The following is a 16,216-nucleotide window of genomic DNA, read 5'->3' on the forward strand; positions in this document are numbered from 1 at the left end:
GAGAGGATTCACCAGAAACAGAGTGGGGAGCAGTACAGGCAGATCCACGAAGTACACTGCTGAGGGGAGCAGGGGGTGCGTCAGGAGAGGTCTGCCGCGCCATGTGGACTCCTCCCGGGCAGGCGGGAATTGAACTCATGCGGAAGTGGCTTAAGCTTCTCAGTGCAGTGCTTTAACCAGCTGCGCCACCAGGGAGGGCCGAGTTGATTAATTTTTTACAGATTTGCAGTCCTTGCTTTGAAGTGAAAGTCTGTATAGATTGGCATAGCCAGATTTTCTTTTTGGAAGGCTTAATCTACATCAGTTCCTGAAACATTTATTTATCATTTTTTTTCTGAAACAGTTATTTGCAGGCTGCCACAGAAAGCTTAGCCACAGGGAGTAGAGGAATATGAAAAAATTAGACTGAATATAATGAAAACATGCAAAGAAATTGAGAATTGAAAATGTTTGTGCTTGAAATAAAGTTTAATAATATTTTAAAATTCAAATTGTTGAGATAAATACTGTTCTTAACAATGCAAAAAAACTTTATGCTGTACTAACTAAAGCAATAGTGATGAGATTAGTGGCTGGAGAGCAATAAAAGAATCATATTGCTAATTATCTTGACATAGAGTTCGTTTATGTATTTATTGATATGGTACCATTGGTACCATATTCTTAATATATAAGAATAATAGACTTTTAGAAGTTAGCCAGTAATTTAATCATATACATGTGCAGTAATTTAATGAGTGACTTTGTAGTGGGAGGTCTAGTGCTTTTTGTTTTCTGCTATACTTTGATATACTGTTCTCCATAAGCTTTCAGAATGATGTAAGAATGTTATTAAAATTGAAATTATTTTCTTTTATTTCTTAGGAGCAGTCACCATATCCTAGCTACAATTCTAACTATTGGAATTCTTCTGCCCGACCTAGGGCTCCTTACCCAAGTACATATCCTGTAAGACCGGAAATGCAAGGCCAGGTAGGACAGAATTTTAAAAGTTTTTCTTTATGAATCAGGCTAGTTTCAGAACTCTGTAGATTCATAGTATCAATGTGTGAAGTTCTGTTATTTAATAGACTCTATCATCTTAATGTTTTTAGCTTGTATAAGGAAATATCTAGGCGAATATTACCTAGAAAAGGTCACTTGAGGCATAATAAGTTAATTTTTAGGGACCTAGAAATGACAAATATAGATGTACTTATTTTTCAAAATTTGACTTCTCATAATAAATACTTAATTTTAAATATTTCAAGGATACTGAAAAAGTACTGGGAATATGTTTATCTTTTTATCTAGCACCTAACTTTTGTCAGTTTTTGTCATATTTGTTTCAGATTTTAGAAGTAATAAAATGTAATTGAAGCCTCATATAACACTCCCTTCCATTTTCTAAAATTATCATAATACATGTTTTTACTATTTACATATGTACTTATATAGTATTACTTCATGTTTTTAAACTTGATAATGAGCAATTTCATTTCAGCATTCTCCTGAAGCTTGCTTTTTAAAACATTGTTTTTAACTGGTCTGTTGTACATATGTGAGACAGACAGGAATTTCCTTAGGACATGGAATTGTTGGGTTTTGGTGTGCATTAAATATCTCCAAATTACTCTTCAAAGTGAGTGTACCAATGAGGAAATGTCTTAAAAAATTAATCCTCCATGATCCAGGCACTTTAATAAAGCAATAGCTGTCATATTTGTGTATTTATTTTTTTCTGTCAAGATACCATGTGCAAATAAGGTTTTAAAAATAATGAAAAGACTGCAATATTTACAATTTTAATCAGCTGCATTTAAAGGGCTTTCAGTTGAATCCACAGAATTTTAGAACCGGTAAGAATATTCTGTAAACTGATATTTTCTGAAGAATAAAGTTGTAAGATCACCGTAAACTATACTAACATAGATTCCACATAGTCAAATTCTCTTCAGTTCTGTTCTAATTTATTAGCTATATGCAGGCTGAAGTAATAGAAATAAGTTTTCAAGGGGCTGAATAATTAACTCACTTTTAAAAAATATGTTTTTTTTCTCTCATTCTTGTTGGCTGGAAGTCTGGTCACAATTTACTCATTTAAGGAAAATATAAAATGTGTGGATTCTTTTACATGCTAATATGTACTAATTTAGGATAATGTTGAACAGAGATAATAGAATGCAAACTAAAGAAAAAAAATCATGATATTATTTATCATAAACTTCCATTTCTTGTGTCAGTCTCATTTCTGTGACTAAAATTGAAAAGCAGGCATTGTTTAATGTTGCTTGTGGTTTGGTTATTTCCCATAAAATTTACCCTTTAAAGTTTACAATTTACTTGTTTTCAGTGTACTTACAAGGCTGTGCATCACTGTACCTGTCACTTCATTCCTCTCTCCCTTTAACCTGTGGTACCTTTTTTTTTTTTTTTAAAAGATTTATTTATTTATTCATACAGAACTGGGGTACAGGCCAGAGGCTCAGGGGCGGTGAGAGGCTTCACCAGAGACAGAGTAGGGAGCAGAACAGGCAGATTGACGAAGTACACTGCTGAGGGAAGCAGCGGGCGGGTCAGGAGAGGTCTGGCTCGCCATGTGGTCTCCTCCGGGGCAGGCGGCAGGCGGGAATCGAACTCATGCGGAAGTGGCTTCAGATTCTCAGTGCTGTGCTTTAACCCGCTGCGCCACCAGGGAGGGCCAACCTGTGGTACCTTTTAACCTACTTTTTATCTCTGTGGATTTACCTATTCTGGACATTTTGTGTAAATGAAATCATATTATCACATATCTTATGACTGGCTTCTTTCATTTAGCATAATGTTCATCCATGTTATGATATGTGTCAATACTTCATTTCTTCCTATGGCCAGATAATAGCCCCTCAGTGGATAAAACACATTTATTTATTAATTATAGAAATTTTAGTTTTTTAATTCTTTGTCTATTATAAATAGTACTGTGAAACACTTGAGTACACTTTCTTATGTGGACATATTTTCATTTCTCTTGGGTATATACCTGGGAGGTGAAATACTGATAATTCTGGCTTAACAATTTTAGAACCTGCCAGTTGCTTTTCCAAAGCAACTACATTCAAAGCAGTTTACATTCCTACTAACAGCAAAAGAGGGTTTCAGTTTCTTCTCCTCTTTTAACAGTATTTGTTAACTTTTTGTTTTTGACTAACCATCCAAACTGTGTGGGAAGTAATATCTCATTGAGGGTTTGATTTGCAGATCCCCATGAGCATTTTTTCATATTATTTACAAGTCATTTGTATATGTTATTTGGAGAAATATCTATTGAGGTTCTTTGCCCATTTTTAAATTGGGATGATTGTCTTTATTGTTGAATTATGAAAGTTTGGTTATATATTGTAAATACAAATCTGTTATGAAATATGATTTGCAAATACTTTCTTCCATTCTTTTCACTCTCTTGACCATATCCTCAGAAGCACAAATATTTTCCATTTTGAAGTTTTATTTTGTTGTACACTTTATTCCTATCTTTTCTTCAAAGAATTAAAAAAAATATGGGCTTCCCTGGGGTCTTGGGGTTAAGTCTCAGTGTTATCACTGCCAAAGCCTGAGCTAGCCCCCATATGGTGCAGCACACTGTTCTGTCTTGCCCACTGCTCTTCTTAGCAGTGTAGTTCAGTAAAACCCATCTATTGTGTTCCCCACTCTGTCTCTAGTGAATCCTTTCACCTTCACACCTCTGGCCTACACCCCGGTTCATCTACACACAAATAAATAAATCTTTTTTTTTTTTTTAAAGATTTATTTATTTATGCATACAGAACTGGGGTAAAGGCCAGAGGTGCAGGGGCGGCGAGAGGCTTCACCAGAGACAGAGTGGGGAGCAGAACAGGCAGATCAAGGAAGTACACTGCTGAGGGGAGCAGCGGGCGGGTCAGGAGAGGTCTGCCACGCCATGTGGTCTCCTCCGGGGCAGGCGGGAATCGAACTCATGCTGAAGTGGCTTTAGCTTCTCAGTGTTGTGCTTTAACCCGCTGCGCCACCAGGGAGGGCCAAATAAATCTTTTTTTAAAAAGCACTAAAAATTAGTTTTAATTCTTACATTTAGGTCGATAATCGATTGTGAGGTAATTTTTGTATGTGGCATAGAGGATGTGAAGTAGGGTACAGCTTCATTCTTTTACATGTGACTATCCACGTGTCTCAACAGCATCTGTTGAAAAGACTGTTCTTTTCTCCAAGTACATTACCTTGATATCCTCGTCTAATATCAATTGACCATAAATGCAGGAGTTTATTTCTGAACTCTCATTTCTGCACCATTGATTTAGATGTTTATCTTATGCCAACACCAAACTGTTTTGATTAATATGAAGTTAGTACAGTTTAAGATCGGGACCTGTGAGTTTTCCATTCTTCTTTTTTGAGATTGTTTTGGCTAGCATGTGTTCATTGCGTTTTCAAGTGAACTTGAGGATCAGTTTCTCACTTTCAGCACAAAAAGGAGGTGGTATTTTCACTGGGACTGCCTGTTATATAAATTTGGGAACTACCGTATGTTACTTTTACAGTTAGTGTAAGAGGAAAACAAAACTCCTTAAAAATCATGAGTCACAATTTTTCTCAGTAATGTTAATTTTTGATTGGTAAATTAATCTTATTATTAATAGATTGTGTTTTCTTTTTTCTTTCCTTAAGGAATTTACTGCATGTATGTATTATATATATTCATTAAAGTTCACCTATGATTTACTAATGACTTGAAAGCAACAGCAATTTTGTGAGAAAGCTTTTAGATATTACAAGTTGTTGGATTCTAAATCCAAAGGTTTAGACATAGACCTGTAAGAGTTAAGTGCCTATTTTCTGATGAAATATATGGGGATTACACATTTATCTTCTGACCAAAAGAGACTTGTAGTAGTAGTGGTACAACTACAGTAGATATGACTAGTTTTCTTTTTAAAAATTTAAATGGTTTCACTCACAGTTGGGTTCTTCTGCCTCATGTTAGCCTTGCTTCATGATCATTCTTCTGTTTGGGAGGCTTTATAAATCTTACAATTCTGTAGAAATAGTTCTATTAAGTCAAGGGTGCATAGTTTCATGCTTTTTTTTTTTTCAGAGTGTCGAATTGATAACCTATTTTCCTAGAAATTGTTCAAGTTACTAAGTCCCTGACCAGTCCACAAAGTTGCTTAGCCTGCTGTGTTTCAGGTGCAGTATATGTGCTATGCAGGTTTTGGGGGCAATCTTTGAAATACAGCTTTCCTCATTTTTCAGAGCTTCATTCTTCAGCTAATAGTAAGGATTGTTGAGAGGAGCATATAGGGCGATTTCATGGAACAGGGAGTGAGCAGCACTGAAGTACATCATCTCATACAGAGGCTGTCTCTGGAGGCAGAAGATATTGTCTCACCAGACTGTTGATGAAGTTCGTGAGGTATTCTCTGAGTTCTTTAAACTAAGTTTGTTTCTTATTTGCTCCCTCATTTCTATCACAAACTTCTGGAGGTGAAAGAGGTCTGTCTTCTCACCTCAGAAGCGTTTCTTCCTCTTTGGCCTGTGTATCAGGGCTCTGAAAGTGGGCCAGGAACACCTTTATTTTCTTGGTTGTGCAGCCAAACTACTGTTTAGGTAACTCAGAGCCTTGATGAGTTCCTGAAATAATGATCATTAGGTCATCCTTAGACACATCTTTAATAGCTGCAAGGCTAATACGTATTCTCTTGACTCCTTGTTCTTTTGTAAACATTCATGTTGCAGCTCTGTGATCCATTAACTAAGGTACTTGGGAAAGAAGGTATGAATTCATGGAAAACATCTGAAACCCAGGAAATAATTTGGATGATAAACATTCAGGTTTTCTAGTAATGATTGTGGTTTTGTTGAAAATCCTCTTATTAGCTATTAATGCAACTTGTTTTCTTAAAGCTTCTTTTCTACCATCTTCTAAAGGATGAAAGGCTGGAATGTTATCTTGCTGATTTTTTGATAAAGGAGATATTCTTTTGGTTTCTGGGAGATTGCATAGAACCATTGAGTGCCTGGGGATAGAAATGAGATAAACTGAAAACTGAGGTTCTTTTATGACTTTCTGAATTGTGAAATCATGATACCAAAAGACATTGGTCAAACCTGTAACACTTTTTAATTAAAGGGTAAAATACGTTATAAAACAAGCTTACGAAGTACTGTAGTCAAGAGCTCCCATGAGATGAAAACTGGAATAGTTCAATAAGTAGAGAACTGCAGGAGGAAGCTACCAGTAAATAATAATAGACTTGGGAATTTCAAAAATGAGCATCAGTAGAAATTCAGGTTGCTAGTTCTGATAAGTTGTGGTTGCTAGAGGAAATCCTTTTTTGTTTTGTTTCTTTGCAACTTTGAAAAGAGAATCTATTGGACCCTGTATTTTTTCTGGATGAGAGACCTGACCATTTTTCTCCTCTTTGGACTCTGCAGCTATACTATAGTTCACAATTGTGAAACCACCTTTTGGAAAAAGAATTTCATTACTGGATAATTTTTGTCTTGCAATGAGAGACCATATGGTATAACATTATTCTGATATTTGAATACTAAGTCTTACCCACATTTACATCTAGAACAAGAACAGTATTTGGATTTTCTGAGTTTTGAAAACTCTAGTATCTTGGTTTCTTCTGTAATCTAGAATGAGAGTTTTCAGAAATCTGATGACTGTCAAGATGTTATTTAATTGTTTTAATTGCTCAGTATCAGATTTCATTTGTTGCCATATCAGCTGACAGGTTTTAAATCACAGCTTGTTATACTTAGATACATGTTTCCCTTCATTAAAATAGTCACTCTAACACTGATTAAGTAGCTATTGCCCTAGCAACCCACTGGGTTCTAGTCACACTTGAGATTTCATGACATTTTTAATAGCTTAAATTTTCTTTTTTACTATAAAATAATACATTATTACTAAAAATTTTTGAAAAGTCTATATTTTGATACATTTGTTTTTGGCCTTTTTGCTGTCATATTTGTACACTTTAAACTTATTGTAATGTACTTTTATCTGACTTCTCATTAATCATAATTACTTTATTTATTACAGGTAAAGTAACAGGAACTTTTTAATATTAAGAAAAATTCAAGGATAACTAAAAATAGTGAGAATAGCACAATAATCTCCCACCTATCTTATTTCTCAGCTTCAACAATTACTACTATATGGCCATCTTATTTCTGCTATGTCCTTGGAGTATTTTGATGCAAATTTTAGACATCATGTTATTTCACTTATATATTTAAGTATGTATCTTTAAAATTCAAGGAAGTTTAAAAACTGTACCATAGTGCCATTAAAAGAATAAACTAAAACTAAATATAGTTATTTAATAATCATTTAAATATCTAGTCAGTGAGTATTTAAGACAGAACAACATTCCCTCAATTAATTACCCAGAATCTCCTTAATCATTATTATATGTCTTTAGATTGTTTACAGTTTTGTAATGTAAATGATACTGCAATGACAACTTTATACCTGTAACTTTTTTTCTAGTATATTTACTTGAATTGCATATTTCATTAGGAAAGATTTCTTGAAGTTGAATCATACTAAAAAAAAAAAATCACATGGTATTTTAACAAGTTTCGAACTGCATATGTGGGATCAAGGGATTCTTTATTTGTGCACTGCAGGTGATAGGCAGACCTTCATAGCCAGGCTTTCAGTTCCTTTAACAAAGGTCTGGTTCATTGTCTTGCACTCTCCTCCCTTGACTTTGACCCTGCAGGTAATTCTTGGTCAGGTACTGATAATAGCCTTTTGTTACAGAAGCTTGGCTAAGAATATATTTTCCACAGACTTATAACCTCCCACCTACTTTGAGCCATCCCACTTTTTGTTAGGAAGGAATCGGATTTTCATTTCTTCAGTCTTTCTTGGATGTGAAAATACTACATAGTTTTTGAAACAAATATTAATTCAGGAAAATTTGATTCTGTTTTTACCATTTTAAAAAAGTAAAGTAGAAATTAATAGAAAACATTAATCATTTATATTTTAGAATTTAGCTTTAATTTGTTTGGATTATTAAACTGAGGATTCTGGTGGGTATCAACAGTAGTCCAGATAGGTAATTGAAAATTACAATAATATATGAGCAATTGCCTCTGTTGCCTGTTACTATCTGGAAAATAGTATAGTACAAAGAACATGGACTTCTGAATCAGATCTTGATTTCTTGACCTTGCCACATAATTTTTACAACAGTGATAATTACCATTTAGTGAATATACTGTATATCAAATACTATGCTAAGCATTTAATATAAATCATCATATTTAATTATCACAGTAACCCAGTCAGATATGTTTATGATCTCCATTTTCCTGGTGGAGAAACTGAAGCTCAGAGAGGTTAAATACAAAGTCTAAGGCAGAGCTAGGACTGTCTCTGTTGTCTTTCTTTCTGTTGTATTACAGTTGTTTTCTTCTTTTACCATTCTCCCAGGTTTTCCAGACTCCCCTCCCCAGTTTGTGGGAACAGGTGCTCTGCAAATAGGTATTATTGTCAGGTATATTTATGAAAATGTTTGAGAAACAGCTCTAAAGCCATCACTTCATCACTTAAAATAAACTCTTATTGTTATTACACAAACTCTATAGTGATAATCTGAGTTTAAAATATATAATGATGTGAAAGAAAGAATCCTTTGGAAATTCATGTTTTCAATAATTATTGACTTCTTTTTCCCCAGTTTTTAGAGTTGGGCTTTAAGTCAGGGCATTTTAGCTTTTCTACTCATTCATCTTTTTTTCTCTCAACTTTGCTTTTTTATAGAGTTTGAACTCTTATACAAATGGAGGGTATGGCCCGCCATACCCCACTGGCCCTGGGGCTAGTACAGCCTCATACTCTGGGGCTTATTACACACCTGGATATACTCAGACCAATTACTCCACAGAGGTTCCAAGCACTTACTGTTCACCTGGCAACAGCCCAACCCCCGTCTCTCGTTGGATGTATTCCCAGCAGGACTGCCAGACAGAAGCTCCCCCTCTTAGGGGGCAGGTTCCAGGATACCCTCCTGCTTCACAGGTGAGCAGTTTTCAGTCTCTCCCTTTTGAATTGTAAACTTTAGAAGGATATCTATAATAATAGATATAGTATAGTAATGTTAAGTTAGGAAAACATTCTAGATGTTCTCTGAATTCTAGAGGTGATTGTAAATGGCAGGGACTAATTGTACCTTGATGCCTTTCTCACAATCATTCCAGTAGGTGGGTTTTAGCTGGGGGGATCTTAAAGATGTCATAACTATAATTTTTTTATATTGGAAGAACTCTTTAGAGTGTTTTTGCTTTAATGGTTCCCTATCTTAGTTTCTTTGTGCTGTTAAGGTTGTGATTTTTAATGTTCAATGAATGATACCATCTTTATTTCTCCGTTAACTTCAAGAAGAGTTCTAATATATCTATTTGTGATTCCTTTTAGTACTATAGCTTCTATAGTACTTATAGAACAGATATATGCTATGGTTTATACTAGAACATTTTTGGGCAATGACCAACAGTTTCCTTCCTCTCAATCTAGAACCCTGGAATGACCCTGCCTCCTTATACTTATGGAGATGGTAACCGTAGTGTTCCACAACCAGGGCCAAGTGTACGGCCACAAGATGACTCGTGGGCTTCTCCTAGTACTTACGGAATGGGAACCCGTTACCCTTGGCCTTCAGCTGCTCCAGCAGCACCACCTGGGAATCTCTACATAAGTGAAAATACTTCACCATGGCCTAGCAGTGGATCTCCTCAACCTTCTCCTTCACCACCACCACAGCAGCCCAAGGTAAGGGACTTTTTAAAATATTATTTTGAAAAAAGAAAAAAAGGAAAATGTTCTTTTAATGTTTGAGTAATTAAGGGAATTCAACCTGAAACATTGGTGGCTTTACCTAGCCCAGCCCCCCCCCTTTTTAAATATAATATGTTTATTTTTACATCATTTTGTATATATTTTTTTCATCTCAATTGTAATCCCCGTGGGTTTCCCATCACCGAGTCACCCGTGTGCCATAACCATAGTCCCGTGCACTTCCCTCCCCCATTTTTGATCCCATTCCCCACTCCACCCCCACAAAATGTCTCTGGTATATGGCTGTTCATTATTAAATTCTCACCTCATCCATTATACTCCTGCTATAAGCGAAACCATCTGGTATTTTTCTTTTTCTTTTTGGCTTATCTCACTAACATGATCTTTTCCAGCTCCATCCAAGTTGCTGCAAAGACATGTGTTTCTTTTTTTGGTTGCTGAGTAATATTCCATTGTATATATGTACCACATCTTTTTAATCCAGTCATCTACTTTTGGGCATTTGGGCTGCTTCCATGTTTTTCCAATTGTAAATAAAGCAGCAGTAAACATGGGGGTGCAGGTATCTTTTTGAATCAGTGTTTTTGTGTCTTTTGGGTAGATAGCTAGGAGTGGGATTGCTGGGTCGTAGGGAAGCTCCATGTTTAGCAGTTTGAGGAACCTCCAAACAGTTTTCCATAGTGGTTGTACTAGTCTGCATTCCCACCAGCAGTGCAAGAGAGTAGCCCCCCCACCCCCTTTAAAGACTTTTTTTTCAAACAGTTTTAGGTTCACATCTTTGGGGGGACAAAAAGGAAAAATGCTATTTAATGTTTGCTGTAATACTATATGAATGTTAAATAAAATATTGGTATTTTATTGAGGTAATGGTATTTTATTACCTCAGTCTATAGATTATCTCAATCTGTAGATAAAAGTCAGAATAAAAAAGTATAAAAATACATACAGTATTAGTTTGTATAGTTTAATTAAACCATAGTCTTGAACATTATTTAAATAATGTTCCCTGGTTCCCTTTCATTATTGTCTTGAGGTTTTACTCTTGAAGGAAAATAGAAACTTAATTCCTATTGATTAAGTCACCGGTGTATTGTGAGGTGGTTAAGGATAGATTATGAGGTCATCCTGATGATGACCTACCTCAGGATAGATTTCAGCCATTATACTCAGGAATTCTCTGCCTTTTGACATAGCACTCCCTTTTGTCTTTTTAGGTCTCTGTTTTTCTCAAATGATTAAGGAAAAAAGATCAGTTTTATTGGTGGGGAATCTTCCTGGTCAAGTGAAAGATGTGGGCTAACAATTGTAATTTTGATGGATTCCCATTAAGATAACTTTTTCTCCTTTTTACTCTCCTACTCTAAGGATTCTTCATACTCGTTTAGCCAATCAGATCAAGGTATGAACCGGCACAACTTTCCTTGCAGTGTCCATCAGTATGAGCCCTCGGGGCCAGTGAACAATGATAATTCAGATCTTTTGGATTCCCAAGTCCAGTATAGTGCTGAGCCCCAGCTGTATGGTAGTGCCACCAATGAACATCCTGGCAATCAAGATCAAAGTAATAATCTTCCTGAAGAGTGTTTATCATCTTCAGATGAAGGTACGCCCCCGAGTATTAAAAAAATCATACATGTGCTGGAGAAGGTCCAATACCTTGAGCAAGAAGTAGAAGAGTTCATAGGAAAAAAGACAGATAAAGCGTACTGGCTTCTGGAAGAAATGCTAACCAAGGAACTTTTGGAACTGGATTCGGTTGAAACTGGGGGCCAGGACTCCGTCCGGCAGGCCAGGAAAGAGGCTGTTTGTAAAATCCAGGCCATACTGGAAAAATTGGAAAAAAAGGGATTATAAGAGGATTTAGAATAAAGGGGATGCCTGTTATTAATTTGACCAAAGAACTCTTCATTTTGGTTAATTACCCTCATTTTGAAACTCCTGTCAATGACAAGAAGCAATACATGCCAACTTGGATTTAAAACTTGAAAAACTGGTAAAGGACTTGGAAGAATACTTTAGTTTTAAGTTGTTTTCAGACCAATGAATGTAATAGGAAGCTATGGAGTTATCAGCATTGCCAAGTAGACTTACTCCTTAAGAAATTTATGGATATTTATAAGCTGCTTCTTATCAACAGGAGGGAAATATACTTTATGTAACAGGCTTATCGGAATCCAAGCAGTTGAGACGGCGTAACCTGAGACAAACAGGCTGTGTTTTTTAAAACATCTTGTTTAAAAAAATCTTGTCACATTTTTGTAAGTTGTAACTGCTTTCAGCAAACACTTTAATGTGTAAATTACAACTTGGACATTAGCCTTCTGGGACCTTTGTTTTGTTATTTGCAGTTCACAAATACGGTATTATTCTCTACTTCTTGGTACATTTTGTAGTAATTGTTTAATATAATTATTCAAGAGACTATATTGACAGCCAGAGAGTTTGGCAATTCTGAATGAATTTGTATCTTTTCATCATTACTTGAATATATTGCATTGTGTAGTGAGTTCCTGAGGTAAATTGTCTCCTTTTTTTGTATAGATCATTAAGTTAGAATTTTGCCTCTTCTGCTGTTCATGCTACTAGTGGAAGGTGAGTTTGGATATGGCATTGGTATTGGAATGAAAATGTTGCTTTTTTATTATATTTTATTTGGATAAAGATTCACTTACTCCTTTTTCTTTATTTCACAAAGTATAACTATCTTTTCACTAATGCTGTTCAATACAGAGCATTGTGATAAATACCGATGAAAAATTAAATGCCACAGTAAGTGGAAAAATAACCTTATTATTGCAAAAGTAATAAATTATAACTGTCTGCAAATGTTATTCTCCATCTAAAATATTAATTTCACCATCAAGATTCCTATGAGCAGATTTCAACTTAGTTTATAGTCAGAAATGAGGTTAAAGAGGATTCATGCTCAGGGAATGAATTATCCATAGTTAGAATGGAAAATTATTTATTTTTGCCTTTATTTCCCTGGATTAAGTTTCATGGACAGTATTGTCTGTTTTATTTTTAAAGATAATTATTGCCATTAATAACATTTTGGAGCCAGATTTAAGGAAGGGATATTGTAAAGGCCTTTACAGGGCTCATTTGGTTACCTCTATGCTGTTGTGTAGAAGAGGCTTAGGTAAGTAACTTACTTTTTACATCTGAAGTGAGTTCTAGTATACAGTATCTGTTACTGGAAAGACATCTTTTTCTTAATAAGATGTCAAAGTGATAACTTTCTAAACTGCCAGGTCTATTAGTGATAATGAATCTATCAGTCTTTTCCACTGCTTACACACAAAACCAATAAAACGTATATAATGAGAAGAAAGGAAGTAAAATGTTGGCTAGGTCTTATAGTTAGAATGAGTGATTTTTATGAGTTAACATGGAGATAATTTTTTCCAGGATTTTTATTTTTGCTCTAATAAAGGAATGCTAAAATTTTTTCTATAAAAATTTAAAATTATACTCAAAACTAAAAGTTTAAAGGAAAATTTTACAACTAATGTAAACCAGTAAGACAATGACTGAGACCGGAGGGAAACATTACTATTTAACTGAGTACCCATGAAGTGTTGATTTATATGTATAATTATACATATTATGTACATATATACATATGTGTATGTTTTTAACATTTATTTTTTTAATTATTAGATTATTTTAGACTAATTGAAGAGTTGTTCAAATAGTGATTTCTGTAGATGCTTCACTCAACTTCTTATTATATCAACATCTTACATAATCATAGAACATTTGTGCAATTAAGAAGTTATCCTTGATATAATACTGTTACCTAAAGTAGGGAATTTAAAATATAGAGATTTTCTTAATCTTTTCGTGGTTCTAGAATTCAGCCTTGCACTTAACTGTCATGTTTCTGTTGTGTCCTCTAGTCTGTGGTAGTGTAGCATGACACCTGATGTTGTGATGTATTTCTGGTGTTGCTACCCTTAATTGCTACCTAGGGTGGTGTCTGCTAGGATTTTCTACTGTACAATTTCTGTTTTCCTTAATGCAAAATATTTGATGGAGATGCTTTGAGACTATGCAAATGTCCTGTTTCTGCTTAGTTTTTTGCCTAATCATTTTTGTATGCATTAGCATATCTTGCTGTGTCAATTATTACTGTGATATCCTAATGGTGATTTTCTGTTTCTTTCATTTCTTACATAGTTATTAACTGAAATTCTTCTCTAAAAAAAAAGGCTATTGCTTCTGGATTTATATTTTTAGTTATAGTAAGATATCCCAGATCATCACAGTTTCAGAACTTAAAGAAGTAAACCTTGTTAAAATTATTCCAAATGCCATTATTGAAAGAAAACTTAAGTTGATAACCTGTTTCAGAAAATATAATGGATTTTAAGAAGGAAAATAGTATTTATGACTTGTGGATTTGGTTTTAACAGTGACACTAGACTAAACAATTTCAGAAATTTCAAATAGAAACTTTTAAAAAATTTACCTACATTTATATGACCTTGGGGATAATATTTGTCAAAATCTCAAATAAAATTGTCCAGACTTGGTATGTTATATACAACTGTCATCTTTATAATTAGCTATTACTATTTCAATTATAAATGCCACTATAAGTATTTAGACACATAAGCCCTAATGAAGTATCTGAAGGATGGACTATATTTGTGTTAATATTAAATCAAGAACCTTGTATCTAATTTTTTAAATAATTTCAAATAGAGTTTTGAAAACAGCCATTCAGTTGGTTTATGTGATAGCATTAAAGATAGGCCAATTAAAAATAAATGAGGAATATAGATTAAATTGGCATTAAAAGTAGTTTTGGTGGGATGGATAGTTGATAACTGGAGTTTTGTGAGGTTTTTTTGTTTTGTTTTAAATGAACAAGCTTATTAGGAAAAAATTGTTTTAGACATAAGAGGGCAGAAAGAACTGCCCCTTCTGCTTTGCAAAGAAAAGATTTGTGAAAACCTTTTCAAGTTGGGCAGAAGAGATGCTGATTACTGGAGTTTTCATCTTTTTTTAAAAAATTGTGAATTTAAAGACTCAGATAATCTTATGGAAGTTTTTAATTTAAAGAATCAGTTCTCTGAGGAAGATTCATTCATTCTGCTTCCATTCCCAGTTTTCCTTGTATAAAAGCAAATTTCCATTGATTGATAAAAATTTACTTCCACATTTTTTAACAATTGTATTGCTTCTTGACTTGTCAATTTTAGGTTATTTCTACTTATATTTTATTATAGAGGATGAGGATTTTGGTTTATCCATACACACATCTTAATTCCTTATGCCTCTAACTTCTTAATCCAACCATATGGTATTTCTGTTATATGTGATTATGACTGTAAATGCTAGCCAGATATCATCAAGCAATTAACAGTGATTACTTTGCCTTTCCCGAACAGCTTATTTTTCATGGAATTAATTGTATTGACCTCAAACCCTCCATGATTTGTCTAAATTTTCTTGCAAGATATTCACACATAAATTTTACCAGTTTCAAATACCTGAAGAAGTCTATCTTAGGACCTTCTGAATGAAAAACTAGATGTTCCTAGATGCCCCATCATTATGGGGTCTTTATCCTGGGGATTCTTTTCACATTTCTTGTTAGTTTCTTGTTTTCTATAGCCTGTACCTTTTTATTTGTTTATTCCTGCCTTTTGGTAGTAGAATATGTTCTTCAGTAGCCCACAAGGAAAGCATGGGAAATAATTATTTTCTACATCTTACATAAATGTGTTTTCTTGATTGTTGATATAAAACTTGATTTTTCTCTTTGCAAATTGTAGGATGTTTTTTCCCCTCTGCTCTAAGATTTACTGATAGTGTAACTTTGGTTAAACTATTAAAAATGTTTTTGAACACTTTGCTGGGCCCATTTCATTCTGGAAACTCATACCCTTAAATACTGTGAAATTTTCTTGATTCTTGTATTTATTAGTTACCCTCCCCCACCAGTCTGTTAATTCTTTAATCTTTCCAGAATTCCTGTTATTTCTATTATTGCCCTTCTAAACAGAATCTTTACTTTTCTTTCATCCTCATGTTTGTCTGTATTTTGTAGGAGATTTATTTATTTTTATTTTCCAACTCTTCATTGAATCTTACATTTTTTTTTTTTAAAGATTTTATTTATTTATTCATACAGAACTGGGGTACAGGCCAGAGTTGTGGAGGGTGAGAGGCTTCACCAGAGACAGAGTGGGGAGCTCTTACATTGTTTTTATTATAATTTCTAACAGTTCTTTGTGTTACTTCTGGGATTCTGCTTGTTTATGGTAGCACTTTACACCTGAGAATTTTAATGATAATTTCTTGTATAATAACAGATTATCCTAATGTTGCTTTTTTTCTTTCTTGATCTCTTAATCTATTCTTGGATATGTTTTTACAGTTGTG

The 16,216-nt window shown here is 34.2% G+C and overlaps 1 protein-coding gene across 2 annotated transcripts in view; it reads left to right on the forward strand.

Moving 5' to 3' along the window:
- BAG4 (BCL2-associated athanogene 4) overlaps positions 1 to 15,811 on the forward strand; it is a 35,982-nt gene extending 20,171 nt beyond the window's left edge. The window contains exons 2-5 of one of the 2 annotated variants that reach the window (XM_004682245.2): positions 865 to 972; positions 8,786 to 9,043; positions 9,539 to 9,793; positions 11,186 to 15,811. In XM_004682245.2, the coding sequence (XP_004682302.1) occupies positions 865 to 972; positions 8,786 to 9,043; positions 9,539 to 9,793; positions 11,186 to 11,674 (1,110 nt within the window). In that variant the 3' untranslated portion in view covers positions 11,675 to 15,811. The remainder of the gene's footprint in view (positions 1 to 864; positions 973 to 8,785; positions 9,044 to 9,538; positions 9,794 to 11,185) is intronic. The other variant, XM_004682246.2, reaches the window with a different exon arrangement.
- The last annotated feature ends 405 nt before the right edge of the window (positions 15,812 to 16,216 follow it).

The sequence above is a fragment of the Condylura cristata genome, unplaced genomic scaffold, assembly GCF_000260355.1.
Source record: "Condylura cristata isolate star-nosed mole 26May11 unplaced genomic scaffold, ConCri1.0 scaffold00014, whole genome shotgun sequence".
NCBI classification, from domain to species: Eukaryota; Metazoa; Chordata; class Mammalia; order Eulipotyphla; family Talpidae; genus Condylura; species Condylura cristata.